This window comes from Podarcis cretensis (genome assembly GCF_951804945.1).
Source record: "Podarcis cretensis genome assembly, chromosome: Z".
Taxonomy (NCBI): Eukaryota; Metazoa; Chordata; class Lepidosauria; order Squamata; family Lacertidae; genus Podarcis; species Podarcis cretensis.
This window is the reverse complement of record NC_137184.1, coordinates 9,903,911-9,919,327: the sequence shown is the minus strand read 5'-3', so window position 1 is coordinate 9,919,327 and position 15,417 is coordinate 9,903,911. Positions and strand designations below refer to the sequence as shown.

General features: G+C 42.8%; 1 protein-coding gene across 3 annotated transcripts in view; it reads left to right on the top strand.

Annotated features, from left to right (window-relative positions):
• Window positions 1-15,417, top strand: part of C5 (complement C5) — a 76,330-nt gene that overhangs the window by 24,660 nt on the left and 36,253 nt on the right. For all 3 annotated transcript variants that reach the window (XM_079961899.1, XM_079961898.1, XM_079961900.1), the window contains exons 11-22: window positions 2,493-2,693; window positions 3,443-3,646; window positions 4,879-5,088; window positions 5,627-5,776; window positions 6,765-6,894; window positions 7,048-7,113; window positions 8,326-8,529; window positions 10,511-10,595; window positions 11,125-11,201; window positions 12,013-12,152; window positions 13,372-13,599; window positions 14,606-14,666. In XM_079961899.1, the coding sequence (XP_079818025.1) occupies window positions 2,493-2,693; window positions 3,443-3,646; window positions 4,879-5,088; window positions 5,627-5,776; window positions 6,765-6,894; window positions 7,048-7,113; window positions 8,326-8,529; window positions 10,511-10,595; window positions 11,125-11,201; window positions 12,013-12,152; window positions 13,372-13,599; window positions 14,606-14,666 (1,756 nt within the window). The remainder of the gene's footprint in view (window positions 1-2,492; window positions 2,694-3,442; window positions 3,647-4,878; window positions 5,089-5,626; window positions 5,777-6,764; window positions 6,895-7,047; window positions 7,114-8,325; window positions 8,530-10,510; window positions 10,596-11,124; window positions 11,202-12,012; window positions 12,153-13,371; window positions 13,600-14,605; window positions 14,667-15,417) is intronic.

Below are 15,417 nucleotides of genomic sequence, written 5' to 3'. Positions count from 1 at the left end.
AGATAAATAGGTACCGCTTTATAGCGGGAAGGTAAATGGCGTTTCCATGTGCTGCGCTGGTGCTGGCTCGCCAGAGCAGCTTCGTCACGCTGGCCACGTGACCTGGAAGTGTCTGCGGACAGCGCTGGCCCCCGGCCTCTTAAGTGAGATGGGCGCACAACCCCAGAGTTGGACACGACTGGCCCGTACGGGCAGGGGTACCTTTACCTTTTAGAACATTATTACTTGGTGTGATAGTAAGTTAGAAATGTTCCCAAATAAATCCACTTAGTTTGTGCAAGTATTTGCCATCTCTCTCCCCACCCGGTTCTGTTTGGTGCCAGTGTTTCATCTGGCTGCTGCTCCTTTGGCAGATTTCCCCTTGATGCTGTTTCTTTGTGCTTCCTGGTCACATGGGTTGGTCCCATTCAATCAGGAATCCCACGGCAGTGAACAGGATGGCATCACAGCACCACATAGCCAATCATATTTGGCTATGTGATAGCAGGATTGAGGGCAACTGAAGGCAACCGAAAGTGAAGGCAATATACATAAATAAGCAAACATTTACTCAACAATTATTTTTTTATTATTTACTAAATTTGCATGCCACCCTATATCCATAGGTCTCATGGTGGTTCACAACAATAAATATGCCAAAAATTAATTGAAAATGGATGTTATTTTTGACACTGCTGTCAATGCCTGTGAAAAACTGTAGAGGGTTTCAGCTCAGATTTACAACTAAACTGGGAATCCCTTTATTGCTATTATATACTGTATGTGGTAACAGTTACCTGTCTCTGATTCCTAATAATAAAAGAATACAGATATTTTGTACAAGAAAATGGTTTAAAATGTGGGTGATGTGCCTCAGGCCTATGTGTGTGTGTGTGTGTGTGTGTGTGTGTTTGAGAGAGAGAGAGAGAGAAGAGAATGTAGGCCTCTAAGCCTCACTATCTGGCCCTCAGACTCTCCCCAGGTCACACCTTATCTGGCTGTGCTTCATTCCCTTGTTGTTTACCTGTACAGAGTGTAGAGTTCAGCAGTAGTAAGAGTATTAACACGTTTATTTGTTTAGCTGTAAGCCATAACATTCACAGCAAAGCCAAAAATTTGGCTCTTACTTTCCTGGCAGCTAAATCAAATAGAGATGCATGCAAGGTAACATAATTTTCCTTGTCCAATAGCAGAATGCACACAAAACCACTTGATGTTTTGATCCCCACTCCTTGCTGTGGCTATAGTAAAGGTAAAGGGACCCCTGACCATTAGGTCTAGTTGCAGACAACTCTGGGGTTGCGGCACTTGTTATGTACTGAAGTTCTCACCCTGGGCCAGCAGTGGGATCCTGTAGATAGTTATGCAAATGCAGGATTGAAAGTGACGTTCAGTGATTGGATAGTTTTAGAAAGTTGTTACAGTAACATGGTACTGGAGCTCTATATAAGCAGGCTGACTGAGCCCTTCAGTTCAGTTCTGTTCCAGCTTACAAATAAAGAGCTGTTTTGGAAGAATCGCTGTGTCGTCTGATATGTTCGCCCACAACTTAACAGCGCTCATCTTGCTTTACTGGCCGAGGGAGCCGGTGTACAGCTTCCGGGTCATGTGGCCAGCATGACTAAGCCACTTCTGGCGAACCAGAGCAGCGCACTCAGACAGTTATTTATGTAGAGGACACTGGGTGATGTAGCGAGCAGAAGGAAACACAAAGAAATGGTGCCCCAAGGGCAATTTCCTTATAGATACCATTCGGAAACACTGAGGGCATAACACTAAGCCTTAATTTTGTAAGACTCATTTTGCCTGAAGCGAAAGTAATTAACTCCAGATAGCTTTCGGGTGGCTTGTCTTAATACATGGGCACAGCCTCGAAAATCTCAAGGATAGCTCAGTTGGTTAGAGCGTGGTGCTGATGACTCCAAGGTTGCAGGTTCATTCCCCTTATGGGACAGCTGCATATTCCTGCATTGCAGAGGTTGGGCTAGATCAGTGTTTCCCAACCATGGGCCTCCAACTGTTTTCGGACTACAATTCCCATCATCCCTGATCACTGGTCTTACTAGCTAAGGTTGATGGGAGTTGTAGTCCAAAAACAGCTGGAGGCCCAAGGTTGGGAAACACTGGGCTAGATGATCGTTAGGGTCCCTTTCCAACTCTACAGTGCTATGATTCTGTGATTCTGTGGATAGAAGCTTTCTCTTTCACACAAAAATCTTTATCTGAGATTTATACATTGACTGGATCCTAATCAGTATCAAGTTTTCTAGCAAGTGTATGTAGAACAGCTAACTTGGTGTTTTTTTCGGGGAGAATTTTAGGATCGTATGTGTCTGTGTTGTAAACTACTCAACAGTGCAAAGGTAAAAATGACACCTGTTGCTCTGCTCACTTTTGCCCCTAGCTGGCCCATGGCCCATGGAAGGTGGCCCTCAGGTTGAAAAGAGCTTCCCCGTCCCTGCTTTAAAAGAAGATTGTATTATAGTGAAATGATTTTGTTTCTGTGCTAATAGGTGCAGGTGAAGGATACGGCAGATGCCCCTGCTAGAAACATACCCATTGTCTTCACGGCTACTGCTTTCAATGAGCAAATGGAAGAGAACGTGTTAGTTCAAGAAGGTGCAGAATCTGGGAGAAGGCAAACAAGCCAGAACGACGGGACAGCTTTATTTGTGGTTAATATTCCTTCTGACTGCAAAGTGCTGGAGTTTCGAGTGAGTTAAATTCTTTTCGGGTTTCCGTTCTTGTACAGGCTGTACTTTGAGACTGTATATTTTGGCCTGTGTGCAGCGCATTTGGAACATTCCCCGCCCTGCTTTCTAGTTCAGATGGGTGACCTTGAAAACTGGATTTTTATATTTAAACACAGTGCATTACAACAAAAAATACTATTAAAAAGTATACTGTGTGTGTGCCCCCCCAAGGGAGGGGGAGTGCCTGTCTTAAACCATATTTAGAAACTTGACAGCAAGAGGTGTTGGGTAAATGAGATGTGTTTCATGTTAAGACTTGAACCACAACATTTAATTGATTCATCCGTTATATTGATCATTGGTTTACCTTGTTTGGTAGTGTCAATGCTGACTTGTCAGTGGCTCTCATGGCACCCTCAGGTTCCCAGAGTGTGGGGGAAGCAATGGCAGTCATGACAAAATAAGTGGACCCTCAGCTGATAGGAGGTTATAGGAAAAAAAGGAAGCTGCACTATGCTGAGTCAGACCATTGGTTCATCTAGCTCAACATAGCCTACACAGACTGGTAGGGACTCATCAGTGTTTCATGTAGCCGGAACTCTAAGCGCTACATGGAGTTGCTGGGGTTTGAACCAGGGACCTTCTGCATGCAGTGCTTATCTTCTGAGCGACTGATGTTTCCTAGACCTTCCTGCTTGCTGACTTGGAATTTTTTTAGACTCTTATTGCCCAGGTGGATTTAAATTCATTTTGTTTCCCATCATTTCCAGATAAAAACCGCAGATACCAGTTTACCAGAAGAAAACCAGGCCAGTGAAAGCTACGAGGCAAAATCATATGTTTCCCTCAGTGGAAGTTACCTGTATATCGACTGGGCTTCAAACCACCAATTGCTACGTGTGGGTGATACCCTTCACATCAACATACACCCATCAAGCCACTATCTTGATAAAATACATCACTATAGCTATGTGGTACGCACAGAAAAAAACAACCCACTTGCCTCTTAATGTGTTGTCTTGAATTGCATTGAATTGTCCCTCAAGCTTCCAGGTCTCATCCTGCCATTGCATTCCATGAAGCGGCCACCTCAGTCAGGAGATTTCGGGAGACACAAAAGACCAGCAAATTCACAAGTATTTAAGTCTGTCTCTCACTATGCTTTCTTCAGTGTTATGTATACTAAAGCAGAAGCACCAGTGTTGCTTACATATACCTCCTATGGCGCCCACAAAGGGTCTCAGTCACTCATAATGTGCATGAGACCTTTCACTGTTACTGCTCAGGTCTGCACTGGCTCATTTTCTCCTACGTTGAAACCTCCCCCCCCCCCCGCTTAAACATGCCAACATCTCATTTGCTGCCAGGATTGGACACCCGTCTACCCTTCCATTCTGAACGAGAAGAGAAGTGCAAAGAGCTTCTTCTAAGCAGTGGATAGGGGGTTGTATCCAGTACCAGTCTTACTGAGAGTGGATTTGTTGAAGTTAAGGACCATGATTAACTTAGGTCAAATAATTTCCATGGGTCTGTTCTGAGTAGGACTAACACTAGATACAACCCAATAGACTTGCCACACAACATGTTGTCTTGTAAATCACCTCCTGCTATGATATGTCTCAGAAAGATTTGACACCTTAATAATTGTAGCTCTAGAGCACGTTACACTCTGCTAACACTTTGAAATTGCCCTCTTCAATTTCACTGCCAATTACTCTGGCATTTTTAGGGTTTCATCAAGCAAAGCACATTGTTGATTCTCAATGTCAGTTTTGTAGGAAGCTGCCTTATGCTGAATCCAGTGGCAGAGCTTCATGCTCCGTCACCGGGGCGGGGGCAGCAAGCGGAGGCGGGGCTGGCGCGTGTCCCGGGGGCATGACATGCCACCTACAGGGGTGTGGCGCATGTCCTGGGAGCATGGCACACCACCTGCGGGGGCGTGGCGCCCAGTGCAGTGGGGGGGCAGCCGCGATGGCACCCCACCGGGATCATGCTGCTGGGGGTGGTGTGCTCCCCCCCCACTCCTCTTCCTCTGCCAGTGGCTGAGTCAGGGCCAAGCCCAGTATGGTCTGCACTGATTGGAAGCAGGTCTCCATGTTTCAAGTAGGGTTCTCTCCCAGCCTTCCCTGGATATCTCTCTCTCTCTCTCTCTCTCTCATCCAAAGCCCATTGTTTTTAACTTACTTCCTTTCCTCCTTTCCTTTAGATCTTATCCAAAGGGAAAATAAAAGCCCACGGGACTCAGGAGAGAGTTAAAGACTCCACTTATCAAAGTCTAAGATTTCAGCTAACGAAGGAAATGGTCCCTTCAGCCCGCCTACTTGTCTACTACATAGTTACAGGAGAGGGAGCTGCAGAGTTGGTAGCTGATTCAGTCTGGTTAAATGTAGAACAGAAATGTGGAAACAGCCTTGAGGTGAGTAACATGTAATGGGTGGGTGACACTGACCAGTTTGGTTTCTCCCATTTTTCTTCTCATTTTTCTGAACACTTCCCCACATCACTTTGCAATTTATTTCATTGCATCTTTAAAAAAGATTAAAATTGTCCTCATGAAAATTTTTATGAGAACACCTTTTGCTAAAGCAACATTGCCTAAAAGCACATTTTTGCGAAGTAATCTTGCACAAAATAACAATGCATTTTTAATTCCCCACCTCCAACTAATATATAGATTTATATGTATGCTGAACCCCAGTTATGTATACATGTATGTATGTATGTATGTATGTATGTATGTATTGCCTTTCTCCCAGAACTAGGACTCAAGGTTTGCTACTTGGGGGGAAAACTGAATTTCAAACCTTAGAGGAGTGTGAATTTCTCTATTGTGTGTGTGTATTTTTTTTTTTTTTAAATGCACACTTTAGAGAAAACTGGGACCCAGTTAGGTACCACTGAAATAATGGATTTCCTTTAGTGAATCCTCTTTCCCCCTCTCTTCTCCTATATAGGTTAAATTATCAACAAGTGAAAGGTCACACAGCCCAGGAGATTCCATTTTGCTTTCTTTGAAAACCCAGTTTGACTCTTTGGTTGCTTTGTCATCTATGGATGTGGCAATCTACGGCATCACAAGATTGAAGACAAGGCCCATGGAAAGAGTTGCGTACTTATGCTCCAAACAAAACAAAACAAAAACCTGTTTGCATTGTGTTACACCAGGGCAGGGAACCTTTCTCAGCCCAAGGGCCTCAATCCCTCTGGGGCCACCCTCTGGGGGCACACATGCCCATGGTGGGCAGAACTGTGAATATAAATGTTAACTTCATGCAGTAGTCTAGTTACTGCACACATTCACATACCTCTCTCTAGCTAGACAAATAAGGAGCATTCCCAGAGCTCAAGGACACATTCTGGCCAGGCAAAAACACTCGAGGAGGGTGCAAAGCAGGGCCAGTGAGTAATCTGACTTCGGGAGAGGGTCACATTTGGCTCCTGGGCCTGAGTTTCCCTACATCTATGTTTCATATTTACAGCATGCAAATATTGACAACGAATATATAATATTTGAATAAGTTCATTTAAATATACAGAATGTAATATTGTTTGACTCCAACTCTCATTATCTCTGACCATTGGCCATGCTGGCTGGGGCAGGTGTAAGTTGAAGTCCAATGGTAGTAGATGATGTGAGTTGTAGTCCAGTGACATGTGGAAGGTCGCAGGTTCCTCATCCTTGTTTTAAATTACAGTGGTACAGTGGTTTTAAATTACAGGTTACATACAGTTCAGGTTACAGACTCCGCTAACCCAGAAATAGTACCTCATGTTAAGAACTTTGCTTCAGGATGAGAACAGAAATCAGGCTTCGGCAGCGCGGCCACAACGGGAGGCCCCATTAGCTAAAGTGGTGCTTCAGGTTAAGAACAGTTTCAGGTTAAGAACAGACCTCCGGAACGAATTAAGTATGTAACCAGAGGTACCACTGTATATGGTGTTTCCTAGGCCCTCCCACTCCCATTATCCTTAGCCAGCATGACCAATGGTCAGGGAAGGTGGGAGTGGCATTTGGAGGCTCACAGGTTTCTTACCCCTGATAATATAAGCTGAAAATAGTCCTCCCCTCTTGTCCTTTTCCTCCCCCCATAGGCACTTTTGCAGTTGGAAACAAGTGACCTTGGTTGTGGTGCTGGTGGCGGACAAAGCAATGTGGACGTGTTTCGAAGGGCTGGACTCACCTTCCTGACCAATGCAAATGCTGATGATTCAACAGAAACAGGTGCCCCCCATCCCTTTTAACCACAAAGTGACACCTTTTTGCAAGTCCTCCCTAAATATCTAGGTTGTCAAGGCTTTTTCATTTCACTGCCAGCTTTATAAAATCACGTTTCTCTCCATTGCCACTGGTTTTATCTTTGATTTGTTTCCGCAGATGAAGCTTGTCAATCTGTTGTAAGATCCTCACGGTCCACCATTGAAGAGGAAATTGACAAAATGGGTACAGCATATATCAGATGTTTTACTCAATAGCATTTTTTGTGTTGAAGAGGGGAACCAAGCGATTTGTGGGAAATATATTTGGTTTTGTTAATCATATCTATGATTTCATAGATCTAAGGGCTAGGGCATTGCATTATGGGTAACTTAAGATGGGGAGTGGCTGCCACAGATGGGAGTCGAATTTAACATTTTGCCCAGAGGACAGGGACAGATAGATCTGTCTATTTCATCTTCTCTTGGTTTCTCATTTTTCCAAACTTATATTCAGTTCTCTACATTTCTGCATCAATCTGCAATTTAAAAAAATGCTCATGGAAATATTAGTGAACATTTCTCCCATTATACAAAATTTTGTATAAAGCTTTAACTAATATGCACACTTTTGAAATCCATTTTCCCTGCTAATGACTTTTAATGTTGTTTCCACATATTATGTGTTTACTGCACACAATTTCTCTATTATATGCATTTTTATATACATTATTTGGTTGGAGAACTGCATCACAAACTTTTATGAAGTATGAATTGCAAAGGAAAGCTGCTTTTCAGCTCATAATTGGTTTGAGAAGCATAAATTAGGAAGTTTCTCATAAAAATGCAAACAAAATTAAATTTCTCCCTGTTGAGTAACTGTTGTATTTATTTTTATAGTCATGTTTTTCACAATGACTTGTAAACTGCCTTGTAAATTAGGGATGGAAGAATCCATCAGTTTTGGTTTTTCAGTCTTAAATTCAGTTCACATTCTATAGGGGATTTGGGAATATTAAAAAATCCTCTTTTAAATCCATCATTCTTGGAAGCAATATCCCCTAATATAATGCATTTCTGTATGTTATTTTTCACTTATATTTTCATTTTTATGCGCACTTCCATCTAATATATGCATTCCTGTAAGCATTATTTCACTGGAGTATTGCATTGCAAAACTCAGATGATTTCAAAGGCCAGCTTGTGTTTCATTGCACATCTTGTTTCAGAAAGTCTGAATTTGATAAGATTTAGCTTTAAATGCATACAGATTCCCTCCATCCCTAACAGCAATGTAGGAAGGCAGTACGCAAATTCAAAAAGAAATGAAAATGGGGAAAGGGGACTCCCATAATAAATTTTATCCACATCCCTAACAGGGAGACGCCCCAAACCTGAAACTGGTACTGATTTTACTATGCCATGAGAAAGAGACTAGCATTATGTATTGTCATTTCAGTAACCTACTTTAAAAGACAAGACCTTCGGGACTGCTGTAGAACTGGAGCAGAACTGTATCCCATCATGCAAACTTGTGCCGAGAGAGCCAACCGCATTAAGTCTGGTGGTCGCCTTTGCATAGCAGCTTTTAAGCGCTGCTGCGAAACTGCAGAAAACCTGCGGCGGAATGAAACTCACAAGGTTTTAATACTGGCGAGAAAAGGTAACATTACCCCATGACACCATTTGGAGGCATGCTACTGTTTCACAGGGGATTTTAAACAAAGGAGATGAATGGAACGAACAGATGTTTTGGTTAGCCAATCAAATTGGGGTCTGATGCTCAAGCAGTCATCCTGATCTGCTTGCAGAAAGCTTGTGTGGATGTTAGATGTTGCATGCCACCCTAAGCAGTGGATGTGGGGTTGTACACTTATCCAGGGCTCGGTTCCTCTGGTAAGAAGGTCAACAGAGACTGTGGAGTCTTTAGGATATACAGTTTGATTTACACACACACACACACACACACACACACACACACCCCTTGGGCATAGGATGGAGGGGCTCACTGTATCAACACTCCGAAATATATTGCTTTTCCATTCGTCACAGCTCTAGATCCCACACAGAGCAAGTCATGTCTCTATCCCCAGTTCCTGCAGCATCAATCTCTTCCAGCTCACTCACATGCAGCTCCTTAGCCTGGTCCCACTTGTTACACCTTTGATTCTTTCTCACTTAGAGGCAGCTAATTGCAGCCCAGCTCATTCCTTTAAAGTGGAGTACTAAAGTGACCATTTCGTCTTCATCCACAGATGAACATTCTTGACTGGTTCCCCAACCTTCCCCAAACTCATAACAGATTATATCCTGTCTTTACTGATTTGTTCATGGGAAGATTGTATGGCAACGAGCATTCATACTGCCTGCATCCTGATTTGCTTTTGGGGTGTTTACACATCTTCCTGTGAGACATTCATTCATCTCACACTTTTTAATGCACTTCCCCAATTGCAATTCCTCATTATTAAGCAAATTTGTTGAGTACTTTAACTACATAAACACAGGGTTCTAGCCGATTCTAGTCCTCCAAGTAGTACTACTGAATTTAACAAGCATGATGAACTTAGGTCCATTCATTTCAATGTGTCCACTTAGGGTAAACCTTAGTTGGATACAACCCCTAAAGTTTTGACCGAATCCTTATTGCAAAATGTTGACACTGTGGAGATGCTTATGGAACTACAAAATTTCCTCAAGATTTCCCATTAGATTCTCCTAAACGTGCAAGTTTCCTACTATAGTTATAAATGTTTAGTACGTAAATAGTATTTGCTGTAATGGCAATCAACCAGTCAATCGTTTTATTTCTATTCTGCCTTTCCAAAGTTAAAACTCAATGCTCAAGGTGGCTCACAAAATATAAAAAAATACATAACGAACATAACAGAAGTAGTCATACACAACAAAACATCAAAAAGAACACAATCAAATTGAACAATTTCCACATTTAACATCAACAACATTAGCAACCCCCCCCAAAAAAAACCAACACCCACTGACTAAACCTTCCCTCAGTTCAAGAGTCTGCTCAGCAGCCTCAGCTTTTGTAGCTGGAGTTAGCCAAGGCGCTGTTCTCCTAGGATAGGTAGAAAAGGCCTGAAAGGTCTTCCACAACCTAAAGCCAAGGTGCACCTATTAAAAACTAGCCTCCAATGCCAAAAAGGGGCGGGGCGGGGGGCAGGAGAGAAAATGCAATACAGTGGTACCTCAGGTTACATACACTTCAGGTTACGTACGCTTCAGGTTACAGACTCCGTTAACCCAGAAATAGTACCTTGGGTTAAGAACTTTGCTTCAGGATGAGAACAGAAATCGTGCTCCAGCGGCGCGGCAGCAGCAGGAGGCCCCATTAGCTAAAGTGGTGCTTCAGGTTAAGAACAGTTTCAGGTTAAAAACGGACCTCCAGAACGAATTAAGTTCTTAACCCGAGGTACCACTGTACACACTATATGGAAACTGATCCATACAATTGAGCATGTCACTCTTGATCATTGGCCATGGTGACCAGGGCTGATGTGAGCGGGAGTCCAACAGCATCTCTAAGGACTACAGGTTCCACATCCCTGTGCTGGTCCTAGCAGTTCCTGACTACTGGCTGACTTTTCTAATTTTCTGAAATTCCTTTAAAAAATATTTTCCAGCCCTTGATGCCATGTTGAATTTGGACCCAGAGATCCGAAGCTATTTTCCTGAAAGCTGGCTATGGGAGGTTCACCCAGTTCACAGGTACAGTACTCTGGGAGAGACTCAGTCATTTTGACTTCAGCTGTGGCCTAGAATGAAACTGCTCTCTTGAATGAGCTGAAGTATCCATTGAGAACATTTTCACAGCTAAACCCAGGAGAACTGCTGCCAGCCAGTATAGACAGGACTGAACTAGATGGATCAGTGGTCTGATAGTTGTCTGGTAGCTTCCTTATAGTGGATTGAGCACTGTCTCAGTGCATACAACTTACATGAAGAAGGTCCCAGGTTCAATTTTTATTATTTATTGAATTTATATACTGCCCTATACCTGGAGGTCTCACAATACCCAGCTATTCAAGTAAGGATGGACAGATTTGTGATCTTAGTTCCTCATTTTTCAGTTTTCCAGATTTCTGCCACCAGCATTTTAGTGCAAATTTCTAATATACACATTTTTTTCTATAAGATAATGCATTTTTGTAGTATATTTTTTAAAAATTGTGACTGATGCTTGTTAGCTACATTTTTTTTTTTGATGTGTTTGCCTTCCCCCTCCTAATAAATGCAGTTCAAAGGCTCTTCCTGTGACATTGCCAGATTCTATCACCACCTGGGAAATACAAGGAGTTAGCATTTCAGACAAAGGTATGTATAAAATGTCTCATATTGTTGTAGCCCTTCTTAATGAGCGAGTGAAATTTTATATGAAAAATGAGACAATTGGGGACCTCTGAGATTCCAGCTTTGCTTGACCAACTTGTCCAATACACAGAGGAGAATTGGGATGTCTCCCAGGAGAGGTGTGTGTGTGTGTGTGTGTGTGTGAGAGAGAGAGAGAGAGAGAGAGAGGGAGGGAGAGAATGGCGGGAGATTCAGGATGAAAAAAGGAAGTCCTTCTTTGTATTGTGCATAGTTAAAGCATGGAATATTTTGGCACAAGTTGGCTGCCAACCTGAACAACATTAAACCCATCTTCCCCTGTAAGGGCATTAAGATCAGAAAATGGGTTTTATATACTGCTTACATGCCAATATGGCCTTCTAAGTTGTTTGTAACATCAATGATAAAATCCATACATAATTAAAAAAACAAAACAAAGCAATTCCATCAAAGCATTAAAAACATCCATGATGTTAACCATCATCATAAGGAATGGATAAACTTCCACGTGTTTGACTCATAATTCCATTCTGTTCCATTTCCTACATCAATCTGCAGATTTAAAACAAAAAGCCCTTCCTTCCCAAAAAGCATTTTAATGGTATTTTAATAAACATGTTAAGCTATTAATTCTGTTAGTGCTAACCATATTGCTCACCCATATGTATAAAGTGCATCAGTAGTTTTAAAAAAGCATTAGTAAATGCTATTAAATACTGACTGGTTAATTAATTACTAAATACTAAATACTACTTACAAATGGTGTTGTTTGTTTGCCTGTTTGATTTTCACACAGGTATCTGTGTTGCTGATGCACTTCAGGTGCAGGTAATGAAAAACGTCTTCATAGATGTGCATGTTCCCTACTCTGTTGTCCGTGGAGAACAGATAGAATTGAGAGGATCTGTTTACAATTACAAAGGTTCCAGAACCAGGGTAAGGCTCTGACAGAAAATGTTGCTAAGAGTTAGGGATGGGGGAAATGTTGGATTCAGTATATATATCTGAGATTCGCACTTTCCAAAACAATATCAGAACCCAAGCATAGCCGTCCTTTGAAATTCACACTTATCTCAGTTTTATGATCTGGTTCTCCAACCAATGTTTTGTTAAAAACTGCACATAAAAATTTAAAGTGTGCATTAAAATAAATATATTAATGAAAATAACATGTAAAAATGCATTTTTTGCAAGCAATTTCTCTTAATACATTAGTCAAAACTGCTTACAAAAAAGTGCTTATGAAGGAGAAATTTGTACTAAAATGCTGAGTAATTTTCATTAGGTTTTTTAAAAAAGAAGATTCCTGCAGAAATGTGGAGAACTGAATTTAATACAGTCATAACTCATGTTACGTTTGCTTCACGTTGCGGCTTTTCAGGTTATGAACGCGGCAAACCCAGAAGTGTTTACTTCAGGGTTCGCTGTGCACGCATGCGCAGAAGCGCTCTATTGGGCTTCGCACACACGCAGTAGCAGCACTCTACTTACAGAATTTTCGGGGTGCACACAGGAACCCTGAAATGGATCGTGATTGTAAGTAGAGGTACCACTGTATTGGAGAAATGAGAAACTGAGAGAACCAAAACTGAGATATCCTTCCATCCCTACAAAGAGCATATTGTTCCCTGTAAGTGATGAGACTTAACACTGGAAGATCAAGTGAAACAAAATTTCACAGCAGTCAAAAATTACTAAAATTTCAATTGTTCCATTGAGATTATGAATGCAAAATTTCTATTTAAAAAATCACTTTATAATGTGAATCCCTGTGGGTGCCTGTGGCACATCCAATAAGTCTCATTAAGTAGCCTCACAAAACTCTGTAATGTGTGTGAGATAATTTGCACTTCCTGCTTAGTTGCTATTTACACCGGGTCGATCTCTGCTATGTTGAATACATTCACTGAAACATGTCCACATTTCATCGGATGCCAGAACTGGGCACCCACCTTCGTTTTCCATTCTGAATCAGAAAGGAGGTGCGGACACTAGAACTGTCATAACTCTAGAACTAGGCAACATCCAATGAAGCTTAATGTTGGAAGATTCAGGGCAAACGAAAGAAAATACCTCTTTGCACATGCTTATAAGCTACATGTTACTGAGTCAGCTGATGGAAACCTCTTCTAACCCTTTTTGACACATGCTTTAGTACTGCACTAAGGTATCTGTGGGTGAAGGCATTTGCCTTTTTGGAGGCACGAGCACTGGACAGCACGGTATCCAAGAAACCATTTGCAGGCGTCGGGATCTCCAGGGATCATCAGTTGCCTTGGCAACATTCAAGATTCTCCCTCTGGAGACAGGCCTCCACACCATCAACTTTACACTGAAGGGTGATTCTGTCAATGAAGTCCTAGTGAGAACATTAAGAGTTGTGGTAAGATCAAGCTATTTTTCTTGAAAAGCCTTCCCACCCCTGCAAATCAGAAATGAATGATTGTTTATAAAGCACACGTGATTTTAATCCCTCTCACAACATATTAAAGGGACGAGGGATGAGGAGGGGAGAAAGCAAACCCAGGACGACAAGTTCTTAGTTGCAAAATTCAACAGAATGCGAGTCACATAGCTGGGTCTAAGGACAGTGGAATGGCTGCTGCTTCCTCTCCTTCTGGTAACCTTAGTGGGAGGGCATTGGTAGGTGGAGGAAAAAACTGAGCTGTACCTATACCTGTGGGACGTGGGTGGTGTTGTGGGTTAAACCACAGAGCCTAGGACTTGCCAATCAGAAGGTCGGCGGTTCGAATCCCCGCGACGGGGTGAGCTCCCGTTTCTCGGTCCCTGCTCCTCTCAACCTAGCAGTTCGAAAGCACATCAAAGTGCAAGTAGATAAATAGGTACCGCTCCAGCGGGAAGGTAAACGGTGTTTCCGTGCGCTGCTCTGGTTCTCCAGAAGTGGCTTAGTCCTGCTGGCCACATGACCCGGAAGCTGTACGCCGGCTCCCTCGGCCAATAAAGCAAGATGAGCGCCACAACCCCAGAGTCAGCCACGACTGGACCTAATGGTCAGGGGTCCCCTTACCCTTTAGCTTTACCTATACCTGTACCTGTACCTGGAATGATGGAGGGTGCCTGATTGCCATATCCTTTCTTCTTGGTGGCTTCTCAGTCCCCTTTTGCAGGGAACATTTGTAAATTCTGTTGTTAGTTGTAATTTAATATTTCACTGTGTTGATTCAGTTTTAAATGAACTGTAGCCACCACTAGCAGGGACTTCAGTCCCCAAATAAAGTTGTTGGTGTGTTCGTGTGTATTGCATGTACAACTGTTATATCTTTTTAAAAACTAGTTTTTGCTAGAGATTCTTGGAGTGGGGGAATGAATAAGCAATGAATAAGCTTGACAGGCCTGCATAATGTTATCTCCCTATTCTTTGGTTTTAGCCTGAAGGGATAAGAAAGGAAATTCACGAAGGTCACACGCTGGACCCACAGGGTGTTTATGGTATGGCAAATTACCCTTTCCCCCCTCCCTTCCATTCAGTTTTCCTGATCCATTCTTTCTCTTTCAGATAAGCATTATCATGCTCAATGTGATTTGCTGTTAGAACAGTCACTTGGGCATGAGTTCTGTACACACATACCTGGGAATAATTACCTGTAATGCTTCTAGGGGTTGCTTGTGCGTAAATCGGCGCCACGCTTGGCTGAGTTACCTGGGTGAACCCTTTCTGTCCGGACAGCCACTCACCCGTGGCTGTCTCAATCGCTGGCAGAATCCGTCAGTGGGCGTTTCTTGAACTTCTTCCAGCAAAGAAGCTCTTTGACACCTAGTCTCCGCCTACTCTCCCTGCGCGGAAGCCTTCTGCGCAGGGAGGGTGTGGGCAGCGGAGGACCCGTGCTCTCCCCGCTGGTCTCCGGCGAGGAGTCATGGAGCCACCTCGCCGATTCCCCCATTTGCCCCCCTTCTCCACTAGTGTTACGCTGATTTCCTTCCCCAGAAGATGGGCTGCTTCTCTCCCTCCCGGTACGCTCTCCGGAATCCCTCTGGAGCCCTCCCTCTCCCTCTGGCTCCGATGGCAGTTTCCTGACAGTAGCTTTGATCTCAGAAGAGTCTCCTAAGGAGTAGACATGTAAAGGATTGCACTGTATGGATTACACTATTTATTTTGGAAGATTCATTCGGCATTTGGGCACCTCTTCAGATATAACAAAATTTTACATGAATGTTCCTTAGATTAAGGAGTGGGTTTTTG